The following is a 17,475-nucleotide window of genomic DNA, read 5'->3' as shown; positions in this document are numbered from 1 at the left end:
GAAAAATTAGAACAAACCTAAATGCACAAGATAATCTGTTGGATAATATTTTGCTGGTAAAAAAAGTGTTGTCCTTAAACAATGACCAAATATCTATTAGGAAGATAGCTCAAACGACAAATATGTCAAAAAGTAAAGTACATAAAATTCTAAAAATAATTAAGTTTAAACCCTACAAAATTGAAACTTTGCAAAAAATAGAAAATCGCGCCCTTGAAAAAAGATATTTAATGTGCGAAACACTACTAGATCTTTTTAGAAATGAGCCGGATACCAATTTAATAATGTCTGATGAGGCAACATTTCACATCAGTGGTCGAGTAAATAAGCATAACTGCCGAATTTGGGGAGATGAAAATCCTCGAGTGTATAACGAATTTGAAAGAGATTCTCCTAAGCTGAACGTTTGTTGTGCAGTATCAAAATCTAAAATTTATGGGCCATTTTTTTTTTCAAGAAGCAACAGTGAATGGAAACAATTACACCGATATGTTGGAAACATTTTTTTATCCTCAACTTCAGCAGGATGGAATTTTAGACACGGTCTACTTCCAGCAAGACGGTGCACCACCACACTTCTCCAGGGTCGCAAGGGATTCCTTAGATATTACTTTTGGAAACAGATGGATAGGGCGAGTAGGTCCAATTGAGTAGGCACCTTATTCTCCCGATCTAACCATTCCAGGTTTTTGTATATGGGGATATGTAAAAGACCTACAATCCAACCCCAAGAAATTTGGATGAACTGCGCAACAACATAGTAAACGCTTTCAACCAAATTACACCGCGAATGCTACAAAACGCCTTCGGCAACTTATTTCTCCGTCCACATTTGTGTTCCGAGCAAAATGGGGGTCATATTCAGCAGCTAATTTATTAGTTATAAGTTAAAATTAATTTCTTCAATTGTTTGTTGTTAAAATAGTTGTTAATAGTTGTAATTTAATACATAGATTAAATACTTTTTATAGACATGGCAATAGTGCAAATTATTTAATTATAATCATGCTAAAGCGATACATAGGCAACTACTAGAAAATGTTCATCAATCACCGAATATGTATTCTAGGAAAATTTTTAAAAAGGTGACATTTACTAAAATTGGATCTGTAAAAAAAAATAATGACTTTAAGACAATTTATAAATTTTTGGAAAGGGGATTTAACAGGCTTTCATGTGAAATTAAAAAGTACAGGGTGTTACATTTGAAATTTTTGAGAAATCAGCCTTTGAAAATCATCAATTTTTTTCCTTCTATTTTAGGTAAATTTTGAAACTTGGCAACACTATCAAAAAAAAAACTTTAAAAATATTAATGAAGTTCTGTGAAAACCGCACATTGTTGTCATTTTTCGTTCTCGACTTATAAGCAGTTAAAATGTGTCAGTTTATAAAGGGACACCCTGTTTTTTTTTTTATCGGACAGTTCAGTTAGTGATTTTGTCAACCTATTATGTCGTTTTTTAATTTTTTCGATTTTTCTTAAATTTTAGTCAGTTACAGGATGGATTTTCAATTTTATTTTGAGGCAATAATTCCAAGTAGTTAAATCATCATTGATTTCTTTTTAGACATTTAAGTATTTCTGTTTTTATTTCAGGTAGTAATTCAATGTATTCTTTTTTTTACCGGACATTTTAGGTACTGATTTTTTTCTACAATTTCAGCCACTTAGTAGGTAGGAATTTAAATTAATTAAATCATGAATGATTTTTTCAGGTATTTAAGTTTTTTTTTTTAATTTCGGGTAGTAATTCCGAATATTATTTTCTACCAGATAGTTCAGCTGCTAATTTTTTAAGCGTCTATGTGATTTTTTTTTCAGACCAAAAATTTCCTTTTTTTTATTGTTAATTATATGATATTAAGAAGTACCAGATCATCTTAAATCAACAGTCTATTGTTTTGGGTATAGCTATCATGCATTAGTGCCATAGCCATTATGTAATTCAATGCAATTCAGACATTTCATTAATATTACTTCCGGCAGTTGAGCCCTAGAGTTTCTTTAATTTTAGGCACATAAAATTTTTTTTTTCATATATATATTTCGTCTATTTTTCTTTAGACATAATTGTTTTTTCACGATTCTTTATCAAGCAGTTCAGCCACTGATTTTCAGACACTTGAGTAATTTTTTTTTAGTTATTAGATTTTCTATTATTCTAGGCAGTTAAAATTGTGATTTTTATTTTTCTCAGACCATCAAAAATATAAAATTTCTTGAAATTCCAAATAGTTATTATTTACGTAGTTTTTATTTTGTCTTATTCCAAGCGGTTGAGCCATTAATTTTTTCAATTTGAAGCAGTTGACGCATTAATTTTATATTTTTTCAATGATTTCCTCCAGGGATATTTCAGTCATTTGAGCAATAGATTCAGATGTTTTTATAATTTTAGGTGAAAACATTTAATTTAATTTTTATTTGCTTCGACTACTTTTTTTAAAGTTAAGTAATTCAGATCTAAAATTATGAGATATCAATGTTTTTTTTAATTTCAATTAGTTAGGTTATGATTAGGTTTCAAGATTTATACATTTATGTGTTTATTTTGTATTATGTCAGACAGATGAGGCAGTGATCGTAATTTTTTATTTTCCCTAGTTTAACTAATAATGTAATATTAATTTTATTCTTTCATAGTTGATTAAATCTTATGATTTTAAGCGGTTGAAAAACTGCTTTTTTTGAAAAAAATATTGTTCAGTTTACGTTATTTCTTCGAGAAATCTCTTTTAATTTCGAGTAGTTTAGTCATCAGTATTTTCTTTTCAATAATTTCTTGATTGCTTTAATATTCTAAGAACTTTTTGCTTCATAATACAGATCTCGAGAGGTAAATAAGATATTTAGATAAATTATTTTTATTTTGAAAACCCGTTTTTCCAATAAAGAATCATAGTCTTGTGTCAATCAAATTATATAGTTAAGCGAATGATTATAAGTTAAACAGCCAATCCCTCAATTTTTTTGACTTTTTTGTTAACTTATTAATATTATTGTTTAATCATTGAATTTTTTCAACAATTTACTTTTTTTAGTTCAAGCAGTTAGCCATACAATTTCTTTACTTTTAAGTAGCTGATTTTTATTTTTTTCAAGGCAATTGATCTATTAAATGACTATTTATAAACGAGACATGAATCATTTTTTCCAACAGCTAAATGACATGTTATTTTATTTCAGGTAGTAAAATCATTGATTTATTCTCAGGCATCTAGCTATAATTTTATTTAAAATTCCAGATATTTATTTATTTATAAATGGGCAAAGCCCAATTACAATTCTGTTAAATTTTTTAATTTACAACAGTAATAAATGAAATATGTAATATACCGAAATACAGAAAATCATTAAGTAATAATATCTAACCTATGCTTCCTAAAACTTGATCCAGGAATTTTTGTTTTGAATTTTCAGGTTTTGTGTCAAAAAGGTCAATATCATGATGTGGATTTGGTAATGAAAGCTATCAGTGGCTCTAGTTGTTCTTAATTTATATGCAATGTGTTTTCAAAATGTGTGTTCACCTAGTTCAAAAGCATCAATATGTATCCCATAGAAAGAAGCCCACACACAGGAGGATACTCCAGATTAGGACGGACCAAAGCACAATATACTATTTTCAAAGCGTCAATACTTGTGAAGTCTTAAGTACATCTCCCAACAAAACTAGGCATCCGGAAAGTTTTATTGATAACACTATCTATAAGGGATGCGAAAACTGTAAGCTTGTATTGAAAGTGACACCCAAATCTTTAAAAATAGAAGTTCCTTCAAGGTCACAGCAACCGATTTTGTAGTCGAAATTAATAGTATTTCTAGAACGAGAAAAAGAGCCTTAAATGCCTGAAATGAGAGCCTTGAGGCACTCCAAATGGAACCTGAATAGTTTTAGAAATAAAATTACCAATTTTAACAATGAGTCTATAATCGGATAAGTAGCTCTTGGACCAGGACAATAAAGCTTCATTAATACCAACCATTTTTTGTTTATGCAACAAAATATTGTACGGTACCTTGTCGAACGCCTTGAAGAAACCTATGTATATTGTATCCATATGATATCTCTTCTTCAAGGCATCCAACAAAAAGTCCACCTGAGTACGAAGGTTCAGCTGCATAGATTTGCGTGGTCTAAATCCAAACTGCCGATCAGTTAGTAGAGGTTCAAGAAGGGGGGGGGGGGGGTGATACTGTCACATACTAAACTTTCAAATACTTGGGAACTGCACCGAGTATACGAAGGAGATGATAGATCATAGCACTGGTTTTGTCGTCTAACTTATGAATACGTTTTAGGCAACTCTTTCTCCAGTAGTCTGGAAACACTCCAGGTCGAAGGCAGAGGTTGAAGATGGGATGGTATATGGGTCTGGAGAGATTAAAGCTATATTTTGTTAGGAATAAAGTAGGCACACTATCTGGTTCAGGACTTTTGTTAATATGCTTAACGCGTTACTAACTATGTTAATAACTTCTCTTTTCTAAATATCTTAGTGTATTTGGAAAAAAGCTATTTTTCCATTTGCATAGCTGTCTCAACCTAGAAAACTCCCGATAGTCGCGGTACGTGATCGTCTTTGTTTATATTTTTTGTGCATTTTTTTTCTTTTCGATGATACGATTTTTAAGTTTAATTCAAAATCACACTGGGAATTTTCTAGCCGAGTGTATTTTTTTAGAGGTATAAATATATCAATTGCAATAAAAATAATTTCTTAAAAAAATATTTAGCATTGCTTTGAGAGGCTTATTCAAAAGTAAAAAATCCTAGTCAAATTGATGCAAAAACTTTGCAATCTCTTGAATATTGACAGACCTAAAATACCCTTAGAAACCATTAAGACCCCCATACTCCGTCACGGGGCAACTTTTTTTATTTAACTTAATACATAGCGTTGGGTGAACAACTGGAGGAAGCAAAAAATAGTCTGCATGTTGAGGGGTATTGTGTTAACACCAAAATGAGAAGGCTTTTGTGTGAGGTTAGGTATAAGTTAAGTTAAAATAAATTATGGAAATTACATGTATTTAACGATGTGCGCTCAACGCTTCCTCAGGTCGTGCTCTACAGTGGAACTAAAGCTGCTTTTTTCCCATATACCATGAGGCAAATTGAAGGCAACCATAATATGCGGAGTAGATTCGACATACGAAAAGTGAGTGAGTCCAATATTTCAGATAGAGCCATGTAAGATTACGCTGACGAATTGGGTGTGATATATACAGTGACAGGCTAAAGTTTCGCATAAATTCGGTAAAAATTAGAGACATGATTTTTTGAGAAAACGCTCGGACCCGTCGATTTTTATTTTAAGTTGCGCATTATTTTACATAAATTTTTGTATACAGGGTGGAACAAAAAAAAAAGATATGACGTCATTGGTCATTTTTTTAATGGAATGCTATATTTTTTATTGCATTTATAAAATATAGGCGAAATTCTAAGCAAGTTTCGTTTAACACGCTTTATCTCAAAACTCAACTGTTTAAGACATATTTTCATTTAACCAACAAGAAAGGAAGTAAGTACGTCTATTGGCCGTCTTCGTTCCATCCATCTTCCTGGGAACACTGTACCCAAGTAATTACGGACATCTCGAAAGAAATGTTGCGGTGCGCCGTCTTGCTGAAACCACAAATTATCTGTTGGGACAGCAGGGTCTTGTTCGTCTGGGTATAGGGCAGCCAAAGCAGGGATAAGATCTTCTTGAAGAAAATTCAAATAGCGTTGTCCTGTTAAGTTTTCTTTGAAAAAGTATGGCCCTATTACTTTATTTTCCACGAGACCAGCCCAAACATTAATAGATTTACGGAGCTGTGTATAAGTCTCAGTCGCCCAGTGTGGATTTAACACTGACCAGTACCGACACTTTTGCCGATTTACGACACCGTTTAAACAAAAAGTGGCTTTATCCGAAAATAAAACTTGTAACACAAACTGACGGTTATTATTGTAAATGTTCATCATTTGCTCGCAAAATTAGTTTCTTCGATCAGGATCTTCCTTATTTAATTCGTGTATTAGTCTAATTTTATAAGGGTAGTATTCATTTGCTTTTAAGATGCGTCTTACTGTCGTTCCGGCTATATTATTATCAACTGAAATTTGTGAAGTTGCATTGTTTGGATTTTCTTCAACGGAGAGCAGAACGTTTAATTTTGTTTCTTCAGAAATTTTTGGCCGACCTGATCTTGACAAATCCCTAACATGACCTGAAGTTATGAATTTGTGCTCTATTCTACTAACTGTTGACTGAGAAATAGGATGGTTTGGGTATTTGGCATTAAACAGTTCACTTACTTCTTTTTGATTGCGCACCCGATCCCCGTACCCTAGCATCAGCAAAATTTCAATTCGTTGGGTTTCCGTTAAATTAGCCATAATTTATTCTGATAAAAACTATTAATTTTCGAACTGACAGTGACATTCGAAATTGGAGATTCTTTACAAGTGCAACCATGGAAATAGAAACAATTGGCAGTGTTTATAACATACGTGCAATATAAAATATAGCATTACATTAAAAAAAATGACCGATGACGTCATTTTTTTTTTCCACTCTGTATACAAAAATTTATGTGAAACAATGGCAACCTAAAATAAAAATCGACGGGTCCGAGCGTTTTCTCAAAAAATCATGTCTTTTATCCATTATCCTTAATCAATTTTTATCGAATTCATGCGGAACTTGAGGCGGTCACTGTATAGCTCCTATGCTAATATTCAAATTAACAGATCCAACTGAGACAAAAATGTGTTGAATATTATCAGGAACTTGAAAACGTTTACTAGGTATAGATTTGTCTATAGCAATTAAATTTCCTCCTCTTCTCTTAAACACAGGGCATATCCAACTTAGCTCTTAAGCTTTGAGTGTTCTGGTAGTATACCAAAAAACTTTTAGCAGAATTTGGCCTACTTAGTGTTTTCGAATAATTTTCGGAACCCCTTAAAAATATGTAATCTGTAAGTCTCTTTCTCCATTCAACAATCTTTGTCTGAATTCAGCTCTTAATGTGGGCTCCGCTTCTGCCTGGATCTTGGTCAGATCTAGACCTATGTAGATACTTCTACCTTTTAATTTGGTTCTGAAACGAATAACAAGCTGTGCTTCCTCTTGCTTTTAAAAACTGACTTTAAGAGCTCTGCGGCCGTTTTTATTAGATTTTCCCATTCGGACCGTGCTTTTCACTTCTACATTGGAGATATTAAAAGAATTCAAGAGAGTATTTATATTGTCCAGGTCCTTATTTTGCTGAGGCAAATTGTAAATAATAACATTGTTAACACAGCTTTGGCGATTCTGAGGTTCAACAAAAAAATCATTATTTAATCCAGAAGAGCTAGAGGTGTCATCACTTACACCTATACGTGTTCAAGACACGTGCAACGTGCACAACATCTAACTCAATAAGTTTAAATCAAAAAACTTTCGCATGTAGAGGTTTGCAACCATTTCAAATCCGTTTAGATATTTATTATATATTACAGAAAAAGTTTAATTCAAATCCTTTAGAAGTTAACCTTTTCATTATTTTTTACAAAAAACCTTAGTGTGTCGGTGTTTATACCCGCTATAAGCCGATTTAGTTATCAAATTATTATAACTTTTTTGGAATTTCAGGAGAGACGAGCATTATATTGCTTAATTAACATTGGGCGCGGACTATAAATAGGTTACTGGCAAAGGACATATGCTGCGTTCTTGTTTCCGACCAGACACTACCTTCATTTTTGCACACATGATTTTTGCAGCATTTCGGGTTCTAATAAGCAATAAAATGGGTTCTATGCGGACGGCGCCAACTAGAGCGCTTGAGACTCTGCTGAGCCTTCCGCCTCTGGACCTCGTTGTGCAATTCGAGGCAATGAGGACTGCGTACAGGCTATACGTCCTCGGCGAACTACGTGCTGGCGAGACCGGTCACGCAAAAATTTGATCACGGGCCATACAGGAATCTCCTTCTGATGGGCAGTGACTGCATGGCTCCAGTGACTGTGGACTGCGAGGGATTCGTGACGCACATTGCAGGCAGAGAGGAGTGGCAGCATTCCAACAGACCTGCATTGCTAAATAGGGGGACTATCCGGTACACAGATGGCTCCAGAATGAATAACAAAGCTGGATTAGGGCTTTGTGGTGGGATCCCACATACCAGTAGGGCATACTCGCTGGGGGACCACGCCACTGTCTTCCAGGCCGAATTATTCGCTGTATTAAAATGCGGACAGAAAATCCTAAGCTGCGGACACCGCAATACAGTCATATCAATATTCTCGGACAGAGAGCTGCCATTAAGGCTATCTATCACGGCCGCAAAGGTAAGCTCCAAGCTTGTACTAGAGTGCATAAAAGTCCTGAAAAAACTGGTACAGGTTGGCTGTAGGGTCCAGCTCGGCTGGATACCTGGCCACGCAGGCCATGCAGGTAATGAGGAAGCGGACTCTCTTGCCAGACTGGGATCCGCGAATGTGCCGATGGGGCCGGAACCCATAGTTGGTATCGCCAAATACGTTGCGGTCGCATCAATGAAGGGTCTGCTGGACAAGTGGACCCACCGAAGATGGACTGAGTCCCCTGGTATGAGACAGGCCAAAGCGCACATAGGGCCCACCTAGACCACCTCTGCCTGTCTCACCAAAAATCTACTACCCCTAAAAAGACGCGAAATTCGGCTAGTGACAGGTCTTTTAACCGGTCACTGGCACTTAAGAAGCCATCTTCATACTATCGGTATTGCGGATAACCTGGAATGCCGATGGTGCTGTGAGGAGGATGAAACCGTTGACCAAGTAGTCGGGGAGTGCCCAGCACTCACGCGCGCCAGGTTCAAATACTTGGGTAACACTTTCAGTGTACCGAGTGACTTTAAGTCCTTTAGACCAGAGAGCCTTATCGGTTTCTCTAAGGCAGAGAGCTTTATCGGTTTCTCTAAGGCCGTTGGGGTCTGGTAAACCCCGGTGGGGCATGACGGGTCCATCAGGAGACCTATATGCACAACTGCCTTGGCAGCCCACTGTTTCGAAAATTCAGTTCAATAAGCAATAAATTTGCTAGATTGTAATAATATACTTAATTAGACATTAATATTTTGGTATCCAATACTCAATAGATACTTCACAAATATGCCGTCTTTTATAATATTATAACCTAGAAGGATGACACCATTGACATCTAACTCGCCTGTGAGATGGACGATTTGGATTTCCTTTTTCCGAATACCTATATGTGGCTCACTTCAGACTTCTTTATCATTTGTCTCGTCAACAAAAATGGAGTTTTTAGTTTTAATATTAATTAAAAAACGCACTAAAACCACTCAAAACATCCTTTTAATCAGGCCCATAAAACTTGATTCGCCAAAACGGAATTTCGAACGGCGGCCATCTTAGAGTAACTTGACATTAGGAAAATTTGACAGCAGTAATATTGGTGACACTTTTGACGTTGACTTTTTTTTGATTTATATTTTGATAAGGCATCGCCTAGTGCGTCAAGGAAAATTTGCAGAAATTAAGGCTCAATTGGTATGAAAAATCCAGTCAAAGAATTTCAGGGTTTAAAGACTTAGGTTCTCGGAGTAAAAACTCCAAGCAAACATAATATCATACTCTATTTATGATTGCATGTATGATTCAAGGTCTTTAAAAAACGTATACAGTGTCCTCCTTTATTATACAACATACAGTTTAAACGAAGGTTGTAAAAAATCTTATAATTAACCGCATTAAAGACTTGCACTCAATTCGGATGAAGGTCTGTGCAACTCAAGGTAGTACTAATATAGGCGCTATAAAAGAGTTAACTTTTGATTACACTAAAAATCAACCAACTCTATATCATGTTGTTAAGTATCCTTATATTTTCTGTCATTTAGTATAGTGTCTTTTACTGTTCTGTCTTTTAGTATTTCATGTACAACTTGCCAGATTTTACATCTTCAATTTTTTGACCTGAACCAATGCAGCAATTTATTAATTGGTGTTCACATCCTATCTATTGGATTTTTATATTAGTATTGATTTTTAGCGTATATATTGCTTGTAAGATCTCGTTGAATTTTTTTCTAAAATTTCCAACAGAAAATGTTTGTATCTATTTTTATTATTATATTACAATTTGTATTGTATTATAAATTAACAATGTTAATTATATATTGTATTGGAATACTTAAAATCTTGAATTTTGAGTTTTCAAATGATTAAATAATATATTTTTGTGTACATAAAATCATGCAGTTGTGTTTTATTTGTATACCTGTAATTTAAATAGACATTTTTTTTGACGAAATATTATTTTTTGTATATGACACATGTGTATCAATATTAACAATATGGGACATTTTTTGACGTAGAAAAAGTTGTTTATTGGTACGACGTAAAAAACCGTCGTTATCCTTTTGGTTTCAAAAGTTAAATTTGCAGGTCTCTTCTATACATATTTGTCCAATTTAGGAAACTACATTGAGTTGCACAGTCAGTCGGTGTTCTCTTGGTTAAAATAGATTTGTGTATGGGAAATTTGTTTCTTTTAATGCAAATACTTTTTAAATTTTTTGTAACATAAGAAATATGAAAAGGAAATGTGAAGGAACAGGTATTGATGACAATCTGCTTTAACCGAGTGGAGTACCCGCAGGTTGCGACATTTAGTAGTTTTCTTAACTTGGGTCCGTCTTAGAATTCGAATTTCCCGCGCTATATTCAAATTTGGTGCCGAATTTGACCACACCTTCTTTCAAATCTGATTGGTTAGAGAGGTTGTCAATAGTTATGGCTTATACATGTCAACATTAGTTCGAATTATTGCAACATTTCTTTATATATTTGTGTTCTGTGCTTATGTTTTATCAGGATTTTTTTAGGTACTTATGTGTTTTAATTTTTTTTATATCATGTGATAAAATTTAAGTTTTTTAAGGTGGCCGATCTATTTTATGACCTAAAATCTATATGTTTAATAATTATGTTAAAGTAGTTTAGCTGTTTATAAATGTGTTGATTTGTTGATTTATTTAACTCAGATCTAGACAATAGTATTAAGTTACTGAGGGATCGACTAAGGCAATTTTTTTATTAAATTAGATACTTGACCTATACATTCAATTAACTCTGTATTATAAGATAAATGAACTTTGATTATTTTTTTTTGTATGAAGTGAAGACCAACTTTGAGTTGTGGTGGCTGTATTATCCTAACCACATCCTAACATGCTAGGCAGTAATGTTCTAAAGAATTTATATCAATATTTTTGTGTTTTAGTTTTTCTTTTAATTATAGTTCGTTCTAAAATATCGACATATTATGTTTGGTAAGGTTGACTAATATCTCTATCAATCCACCCCTACTCCACTTCAAAGTCAGTCTTAGAGCACCATTATTTATTTAATCTTATTTATTTAACACTAAAGTGGTTTTAATATTTGGGAGGCTTTAATACTGTGTATTGACCAATAGAGTTCTTTTTTATAAGATATAAAATTCTCTTGATTCCAAGTAATTGCAGGGCATAAATTACTTTTTCCAGGCAAATGACTTTTCAGGCATTTCACCTTATGCTAAAAGTGATGTAGTTTATATAGGATCATGACACAAAATTTTCGATTTCTGAACAATCAAAGAAAAATTCATCAAAGTCAAATTCTTATGAAAACATGTCAAAATGGCACACAAATCCACGTTTTCGTCAGGCCAAGATGGTGCCGAATACATATTAGGCACCTTAGATGATGAAACGCCCACCGATTCAGAGGACGACTTATCCCGACACATTGATCCCAAAGAATCCATAGGACTCATGCAGTGCCCCACTATTGCGGACGAAGAAAATTCAGAAAAATTTGAGAAAAACGCTTTGAACAGGATTACAGCTATTAAGGCAGAAGTGGAAAAAATCAGGGTAAGACCCGAGGGTTATCTCATAATCTGGATATGGCTGAATGTTTATTTTTAGGAAGAAATCATCACGTCAGAAAAGGAGGTTATCGAACGTGATTTTAAAAGATTAGAGGAATGTCTAATACGTAAAACCATCAGTTTGGATAATATCGAGTCAAGGGGTATCGATATTATTAAGGAAAACAGACGGGAAACCATAGTGTTCGTGCAAGACTGTTTGAAACTTTTGGATTGTAAAATTAAATCTAATAATATTGCTTGATCATCATAACAATTATAATAGTTTATTTGTAGCTAGGATTATGTGTTTAATTTAAAATATCATTATCATTTTTTTCTGCTTTATCTTTTTCTTCTTCCTCCTTGGTAGTTCATTCATAGTAAACTGTTATTCTATCTACATTTTACTGTATCCTTTTCATATTTTAACCTATCAGACAAACACACTCTGTATACTAATCTTATCCCGTTCCTAGTTAGCTTATCTTAAACGTCGTACTTAAGAGATAACAAATTTGCTAAATAAAATTTCTACTGACACAATTTGACGTAAGAAACTCGATGTTATGTGAAATTATATTGAGATTTTATAACAATAATTGTGTATAAAATTGCATTAAACTAAGGTAAAATTTTTTAAAGCTCTTTAGTGACCATAAGTAATGGTCTATTCATTTTAGAAAAAGAAATGGGTGCTTGTGTATCAAAAAATGGAAAAAGAAAAGTAAAAGGTAAGTTTGCTCATGAATTGCAAATACTTACTAAACATGACTCATTTTAGAAAATAGTCAACAATACAAAAAATCACCAGCAAACAAAGTAAACGTGAATGAAATAAGAAGAAAACGAAGCCGAACGCCATCAGTTCCATCACCCCTAATTGAAGAACCTGAACTGGAAACCATCCTGGGCCTTCAAACAGAAAAAGAAGAAATTCAAAACACCGAATCAAATCACATTGAAGCTGTTGAACCAAAACCAAAAGAAACCAGTAATTTGAACGCTCCTCTGGAAGTCACATCTTCTGTAGAAAACCCTGATAAAGCAAATATTACAATTGAAATAGAAAACGACGTTCTTGAAATAGCAGAGCCGCCAACTCCTCACCATTTATCCCCCAAAGAAAAAATCCGCTTTAGACGTGACTTCTTTTTAAAAGACATCCTGAACCCGCCATCCAATAACTCTTATCAAGCGAACATTCGAAACTCCGAGGTGATTTTGAGGAATAATAGTGCCAATGGCCTTAATGGACATTTTTATTCGGCACGTGAGACATATCCAGTTTCAAAAATTACGCCTCCCAAACCAAAGAGACAGTCCTTGGGACAAGTTACTACTTTAGAAGAAAAAGATGTTAGCAGTGGTGACGCCAAGACAATAGAACACAAGGAATTAGAAGATTGTAAGCAAGCTGTTGATTTAGAAAATGCTGAGTGTGCTAACGGTAAAAAAGAAGATGGGATTGTAAAGGAAAAAGATGTTTCAAGTGGCATTTTAGAGATTGCAAAATTAAAAGATCAAGTATTTCAAAATGGTAATACTGAGGAGATAATTAGTAAAGTAACTGTTAAATTAGATGCCATAGATGACAGCATTAAGTCACAAGCTGTATTAATAAATTAGTCTAAATATAAACGATAATCAGTAGGATTGTAAATATTGTTTTTTTAAATTATAATTCTGATTACTGTATACAAGTTGTTTTTATAAAAATATAAAAGCAGATAGTTAATATTATTCTAGAATGAAAAAAGCTCCTTCTGAAGTCAGTTCACATCATCAAACTCATTTTATTCATTTTCAAGGCTTATCTAATGATTCCTCTGATAAGCAATTTAATGAACTCCTCTGATCAATATTTAGTTCCTCCATCGAATTCAGAGTTAATCATTTTTCTCATCTAAATATAAAAGAAACTTCTTTTTTGCTCTAGTTGTGCATAAGGTCGTCTTAAAAACACTTTTTTTTACATCTTGGTGTTTCTTTTGTACTTAACCTCTGTTTGCTCTTTCAGACATTTCTGATACAGTTCTACACTTCTTCTTACTGAGTCGCTGATAAGCTTTCAATTAATCTTGTCATTGCTGGCTGTGGTTGTTGCTTTGAGAATTGATAAAGATGCCTGTGTAAGAAACCTTCTTAGGTCATGTTCTGGGAAGTTTTGATCGTTCCACTTTTGCCTGATGAAATGATGTTTTTATTTTTTTACAATTTGAGTTATCGTCATTACCATCTTCTTCTTTTTCTTTTTTTTTATTGAGTTTTGTGTGATAATGATGTGGATAAAAAATCAGACCTACACTTAATGGTACGTTTAATAAAAAAAAATTATTTACAAAACATACAAAACAGATGAGTCAAGACGCGTATCTATGTTTAGGATGGTAGAATATTCTTCTTGTACTGCAAGAAAAAAATCATTAAATAATATAAAATATATACTAAATTTGAAAAAATACTTACAATTACATCCACGATTCTTGGTTTTATCCTCTCATTTGATACTGCCTCTTTTAAGTCGTCATTGAAGAACTCCTCACTAATTAAAGTTTCTTCTGCCTCCTCATCATATTGATTGATATTTTCTAACTTTCTATCAGCAAATCTTTCTCCAATTACTTGATTGATCTTTGGCTCACACTCATACATGTCACAACTTATATTTAAGCTATCGCAAGATTCATTAAAATCTGACGATTCTTCTGATAAGCAATTTGCTAAATTTTTCTCATCAATATTTAGCTCCTCAATTGAATCCAAAGTTTTTCGTTTCCAGTCGTTATCCAAAAAACCACCTAAAGTGGATGAAACAAATTTTTTTCTTGCTCTCGCATTAGATAAGGTCCTCTTAGGAACACTCTTTTTTACCTCTTGGAGTTTCTCTTGTACCTCAACCTCTTTTTGCTCTTTCTGGTCTAAATACTTCTCCCAAGCCTCCAAGGTCCCAACAGAAATTTCTGATACAGTTCTACGCTTCTGCTTACTAACTTTCTGAGTCGCTGATAAGTTTTCAACAGATCTTGTCATTGTTGGTTGGGGTTGTTGCTTTGAGAATGCATAAACTTGCCTTTTTACATAAGAAAACCTCTTTAAATCATGTTCTGAGAAGTTTTGCTCATTGCTGAGCCATTCCACTTTCTCTTGATGGAATAATATAACGTTTACATTTTTTACAATTTCAGTTAAGGCATCCACGATTTCTTTATAATGGTAATCCTTGGCCCTTTCCAGGGCCAGTTTGGTTTCGGTCATTTCTTTTCCAAACATTTTATTATTGAATTCATTGATGTTGTATCTGATCTCTTCATCCAACTTTTCTGCGCATGTTTGAAGGGCCAAGCAAAATTCTTTTAGGGTCATAGTTAACCTAAAAAAATTAAATAATTACAATACCTTACAATAATATAAACGAATTTAATGTAAACTTTGCGTCACGTCTAAGATTATCGCCATTAAAATGATAAATCGCTATAAATACCCACTTTCAATTAGAGTTCGTGCTTAACTAATGCTATATGTTTTAGTAAATAAATATTATAAATCATTATAATAAATTCTTACCAGTAAATCAATAGAAATTAACATAAAATCACATATTTTTATACAATTTTCTATACCGCTACTCACAAATTTAGCAAGATTGAATCACGTTGAAAAATGATCTTATGGTGATATTTTAATCTTATCTTATGATGCAGTATTCCGCCCGTTTATAGTGTTTGTTTATGGGCTGAACAAACTTAATTGACGCGATTCTGTTAAATTAAAATTTTAGTAAGATTAATCTTAGATATGATTATGAATAAATTAAATTTAATTAAATTCCAAGGATATTTAAATATTTATAAAAACGATGAAGCTTAAATTCATCTTTGATTGAACGAAAATTTCTGTTGATTAAATTAAAATTTGGTAAATTATTAATCTAATGATGGTATTTAGAAAAATTTCAAATTAAATTTTCTTAAAATAATGTTAAAAATTTAAAAGTCTTCTTGAGATATTTAGTCTTACACCAGATGATAAACTTCGACTTTAGTAACTGGCTAATAGACTTTTTACAAAATTCGGTTTAATTATTAAATCAAAAAAATACTTTTCTTAAAGTAACGTTAAGAACTAAAATGTCTTCAATCAAAACTTGGTATATTATTAAGCCATATTCTAGATGGCAAACATTGACTTCATAGTACTTGACTTGTAGCCCAGGTTTCCTTTAAATTCTGCTAAAATTATCTTAAGAATGTAAAAGTTTGTCCTATTACAAAATTAGCAGCTGTGTTAATTGTACGGCAATAATGACAATGCGTGTGTGATAGAACAAAGCTAAAGGAATAAGCATGAGGCCTACTGGTTAACCGAGGTGTACCACAGAGCATCAAAATACAGGCTGACAACTAGCCCTACCAGACCGTTTTGCTACTACGTTTCGGATCTCGAAATAATAGTTATGCTACTCTATCGTCGCGAGCTTCTGGACTTTCATACCGTCCACGGTTAATGCTTTACTAATTTCTTATACTCTTATACTCTCTACAGACCACTGTCGTCAACGTTTAAACTGAAGAAGAGATCGGCAACATTGAAAGGCAGAATGTCATCTTTAGCGACGACTCGCGATTCTGTCTTGGTATGCACGATAGCTTTAGAAGAATAAGACGGCACCATTAGGAACGGTCTGACATTGGATATGCTGTTGAAAAGCATGTACACGGGGACTCTTGGAGTAAGGGTTTGGGATCACCACTTTTCTTTGTTCGAGGCAATATGACTACGACGCATTATGTCCTACAAACCATTTTACTGCGTCTATCTGGAGAGCGATAATTTTTCAGCAAGACACGCACATGACCACCCCGTTCACCAGATTTAAATCTCATTAAACATGCGTGGGATATTATAGAGAGGAGACTAATCACTTTGCACATCTGCCACAGACTCTGGCACAGTCAATTCACGAAGTTCGAGTTGCTTGGCATGAGTTCCCACAACCAGACATCGATAATCTCATTTTGTCGATGCCTAGCTGCGGAGACACCAAACATATTAATAATTTTTTTTATGACTTGGCTATAAGAATTCTTGCAAATGCTATCGTTTCATTCTTCATATATGACTATCTCATTACGTTGACGAAATTATTCCTTTCTCGATATAAAACTTGTTAGTGAGTATAGAAGGCATTTGATACGTTTGATTATGACATTTTGTTGAGCTGAATAGTGTTATTCTTGGCATACGTGGATTAATTGACATAATCCACGACATAATCGACATAATCCAGACAGCGCATTCGCTAAGGGAATATATTATCTATAATATTCCACGTACATCAGTCGAAAAAACTATAAGAAATTTAGGTGTTCTGTTCGATAATAAACTATCATTTGAAACAACATTGAAAACATCGTTAATAAATAAGTGCGTAGTAAAAGAGAAATAATGTAAATCTGTCACCCTACTGCTTTAAATTACTTTCTGAATTTCGTGTTCGCTATTTGCTTGAGTATGCACCTGAATATTATTGGGTTATTTTCTCGAAGGACCACTCATCCAGCTATG

The 17,475-nt window shown here is 33.5% G+C and overlaps 4 protein-coding genes across 6 annotated transcripts in view; 3 read left to right on the top strand and 1 right to left on the bottom strand.

Annotated features, from left to right (window-relative positions):
* LOC126738206 (ankyrin repeat and fibronectin type-III domain-containing protein 1) overlaps positions 1–17,475 on the top strand; it is a 495,291-nt gene that overhangs the window by 229,272 nt on the left and 248,544 nt on the right. The window lies entirely within an intron of this gene.
* Positions 11,651–12,208, top strand: LOC126738558 (uncharacterized). The gene is made up of 2 exons (XM_050443943.1): positions 11,651–11,911; positions 11,966–12,208. Exons 1-2 carry the CDS (start codon positions 11,675–11,677, stop codon positions 12,170–12,172), a joined length of 444 nt encoding a protein of 147 aa, XP_050299900.1. The 5' UTR covers positions 11,651–11,674; the 3' UTR covers positions 12,173–12,208.
* Positions 12,422–13,638, top strand: LOC126738433 (uncharacterized). 2 transcript variants are annotated; one of them, XM_050443782.1, is made up of 3 exons: positions 12,422–12,536; positions 12,591–12,641; positions 12,692–13,638. In XM_050443782.1, the coding sequence occupies exons 2-3, from the start codon at positions 12,599–12,601 to the stop codon at positions 13,534–13,536; spliced, it is 888 nt and encodes a 295-aa protein (XP_050299739.1). In that variant the 5' UTR covers positions 12,422–12,536; positions 12,591–12,598; the 3' UTR covers positions 13,537–13,638. The 2 variants fall into 2 exon arrangements, with proteins under 2 accessions (XP_050299739.1, XP_050299729.1); XM_050443772.1 differs by having other exon boundaries at positions 12,435–12,641.
* On the bottom strand, positions 14,211–15,657 carry LOC126738413 (uncharacterized). The gene is made up of 3 exons (XM_050443743.1): positions 15,475–15,657; positions 14,377–15,280; positions 14,211–14,316 (listed from the first exon to the last, which is right to left on the bottom strand). The coding sequence occupies exons 2-3, from the start codon at positions 15,271–15,273 to the stop codon at positions 14,290–14,292; spliced, it is 924 nt and encodes a 307-aa protein (XP_050299700.1). The 5' UTR covers positions 15,274–15,280; positions 15,475–15,657; the 3' UTR covers positions 14,211–14,289.

The sequence above is a fragment of the Anthonomus grandis genome, chromosome 1 (assembly GCF_022605725.1).
Source record: "Anthonomus grandis grandis chromosome 1, icAntGran1.3, whole genome shotgun sequence".
In the NCBI taxonomy this organism is placed as follows: domain Eukaryota; kingdom Metazoa; phylum Arthropoda; class Insecta; order Coleoptera; family Curculionidae; genus Anthonomus; species Anthonomus grandis.
This window is presented reverse-complemented; position numbering and strand designations above follow the sequence as displayed.

Excerpts from the sequence above, each read along its gene's own strand:
- LOC126738558 (XM_050443943.1), top strand. The coding sequence starts at position 11,675 with ATGGCACACAAATCCACGTTTTCGTCAGGCCAAGATGGTGCCGAATAC. Across the intron at positions 11,912-11,965 it reads CAGAAGTGGAAAAAATCAGG|GAAGAAATCATCACGTCAGA; the intron begins GTAAGACCCGAG and ends GTTTATTTTTAG.
- LOC126738433 (XM_050443782.1), top strand. The coding sequence starts at position 12,599 with ATGGGTGCTTGTGTATCAAAAAATGGAAAAAGAAAAGTAAAAG. Across the intron at positions 12,642-12,691 it reads TGGAAAAAGAAAAGTAAAAG|AAAATAGTCAACAATACAAA; the intron begins GTAAGTTTGCTC and ends GACTCATTTTAG.
- LOC126738413 (XM_050443743.1), bottom strand. The coding sequence starts at position 15,273 with ATGACCCTAAAAGAATTTTGCTTGGCCCTTCAAACATGCGCAGAAAAG. Across the intron at positions 14,317-14,376 it reads CAAGAATCGTGGATGTAATT|TACAAGAAGAATATTCTACC; the intron begins GTAAGTATTTTT and ends TTTTTCTTGCAG.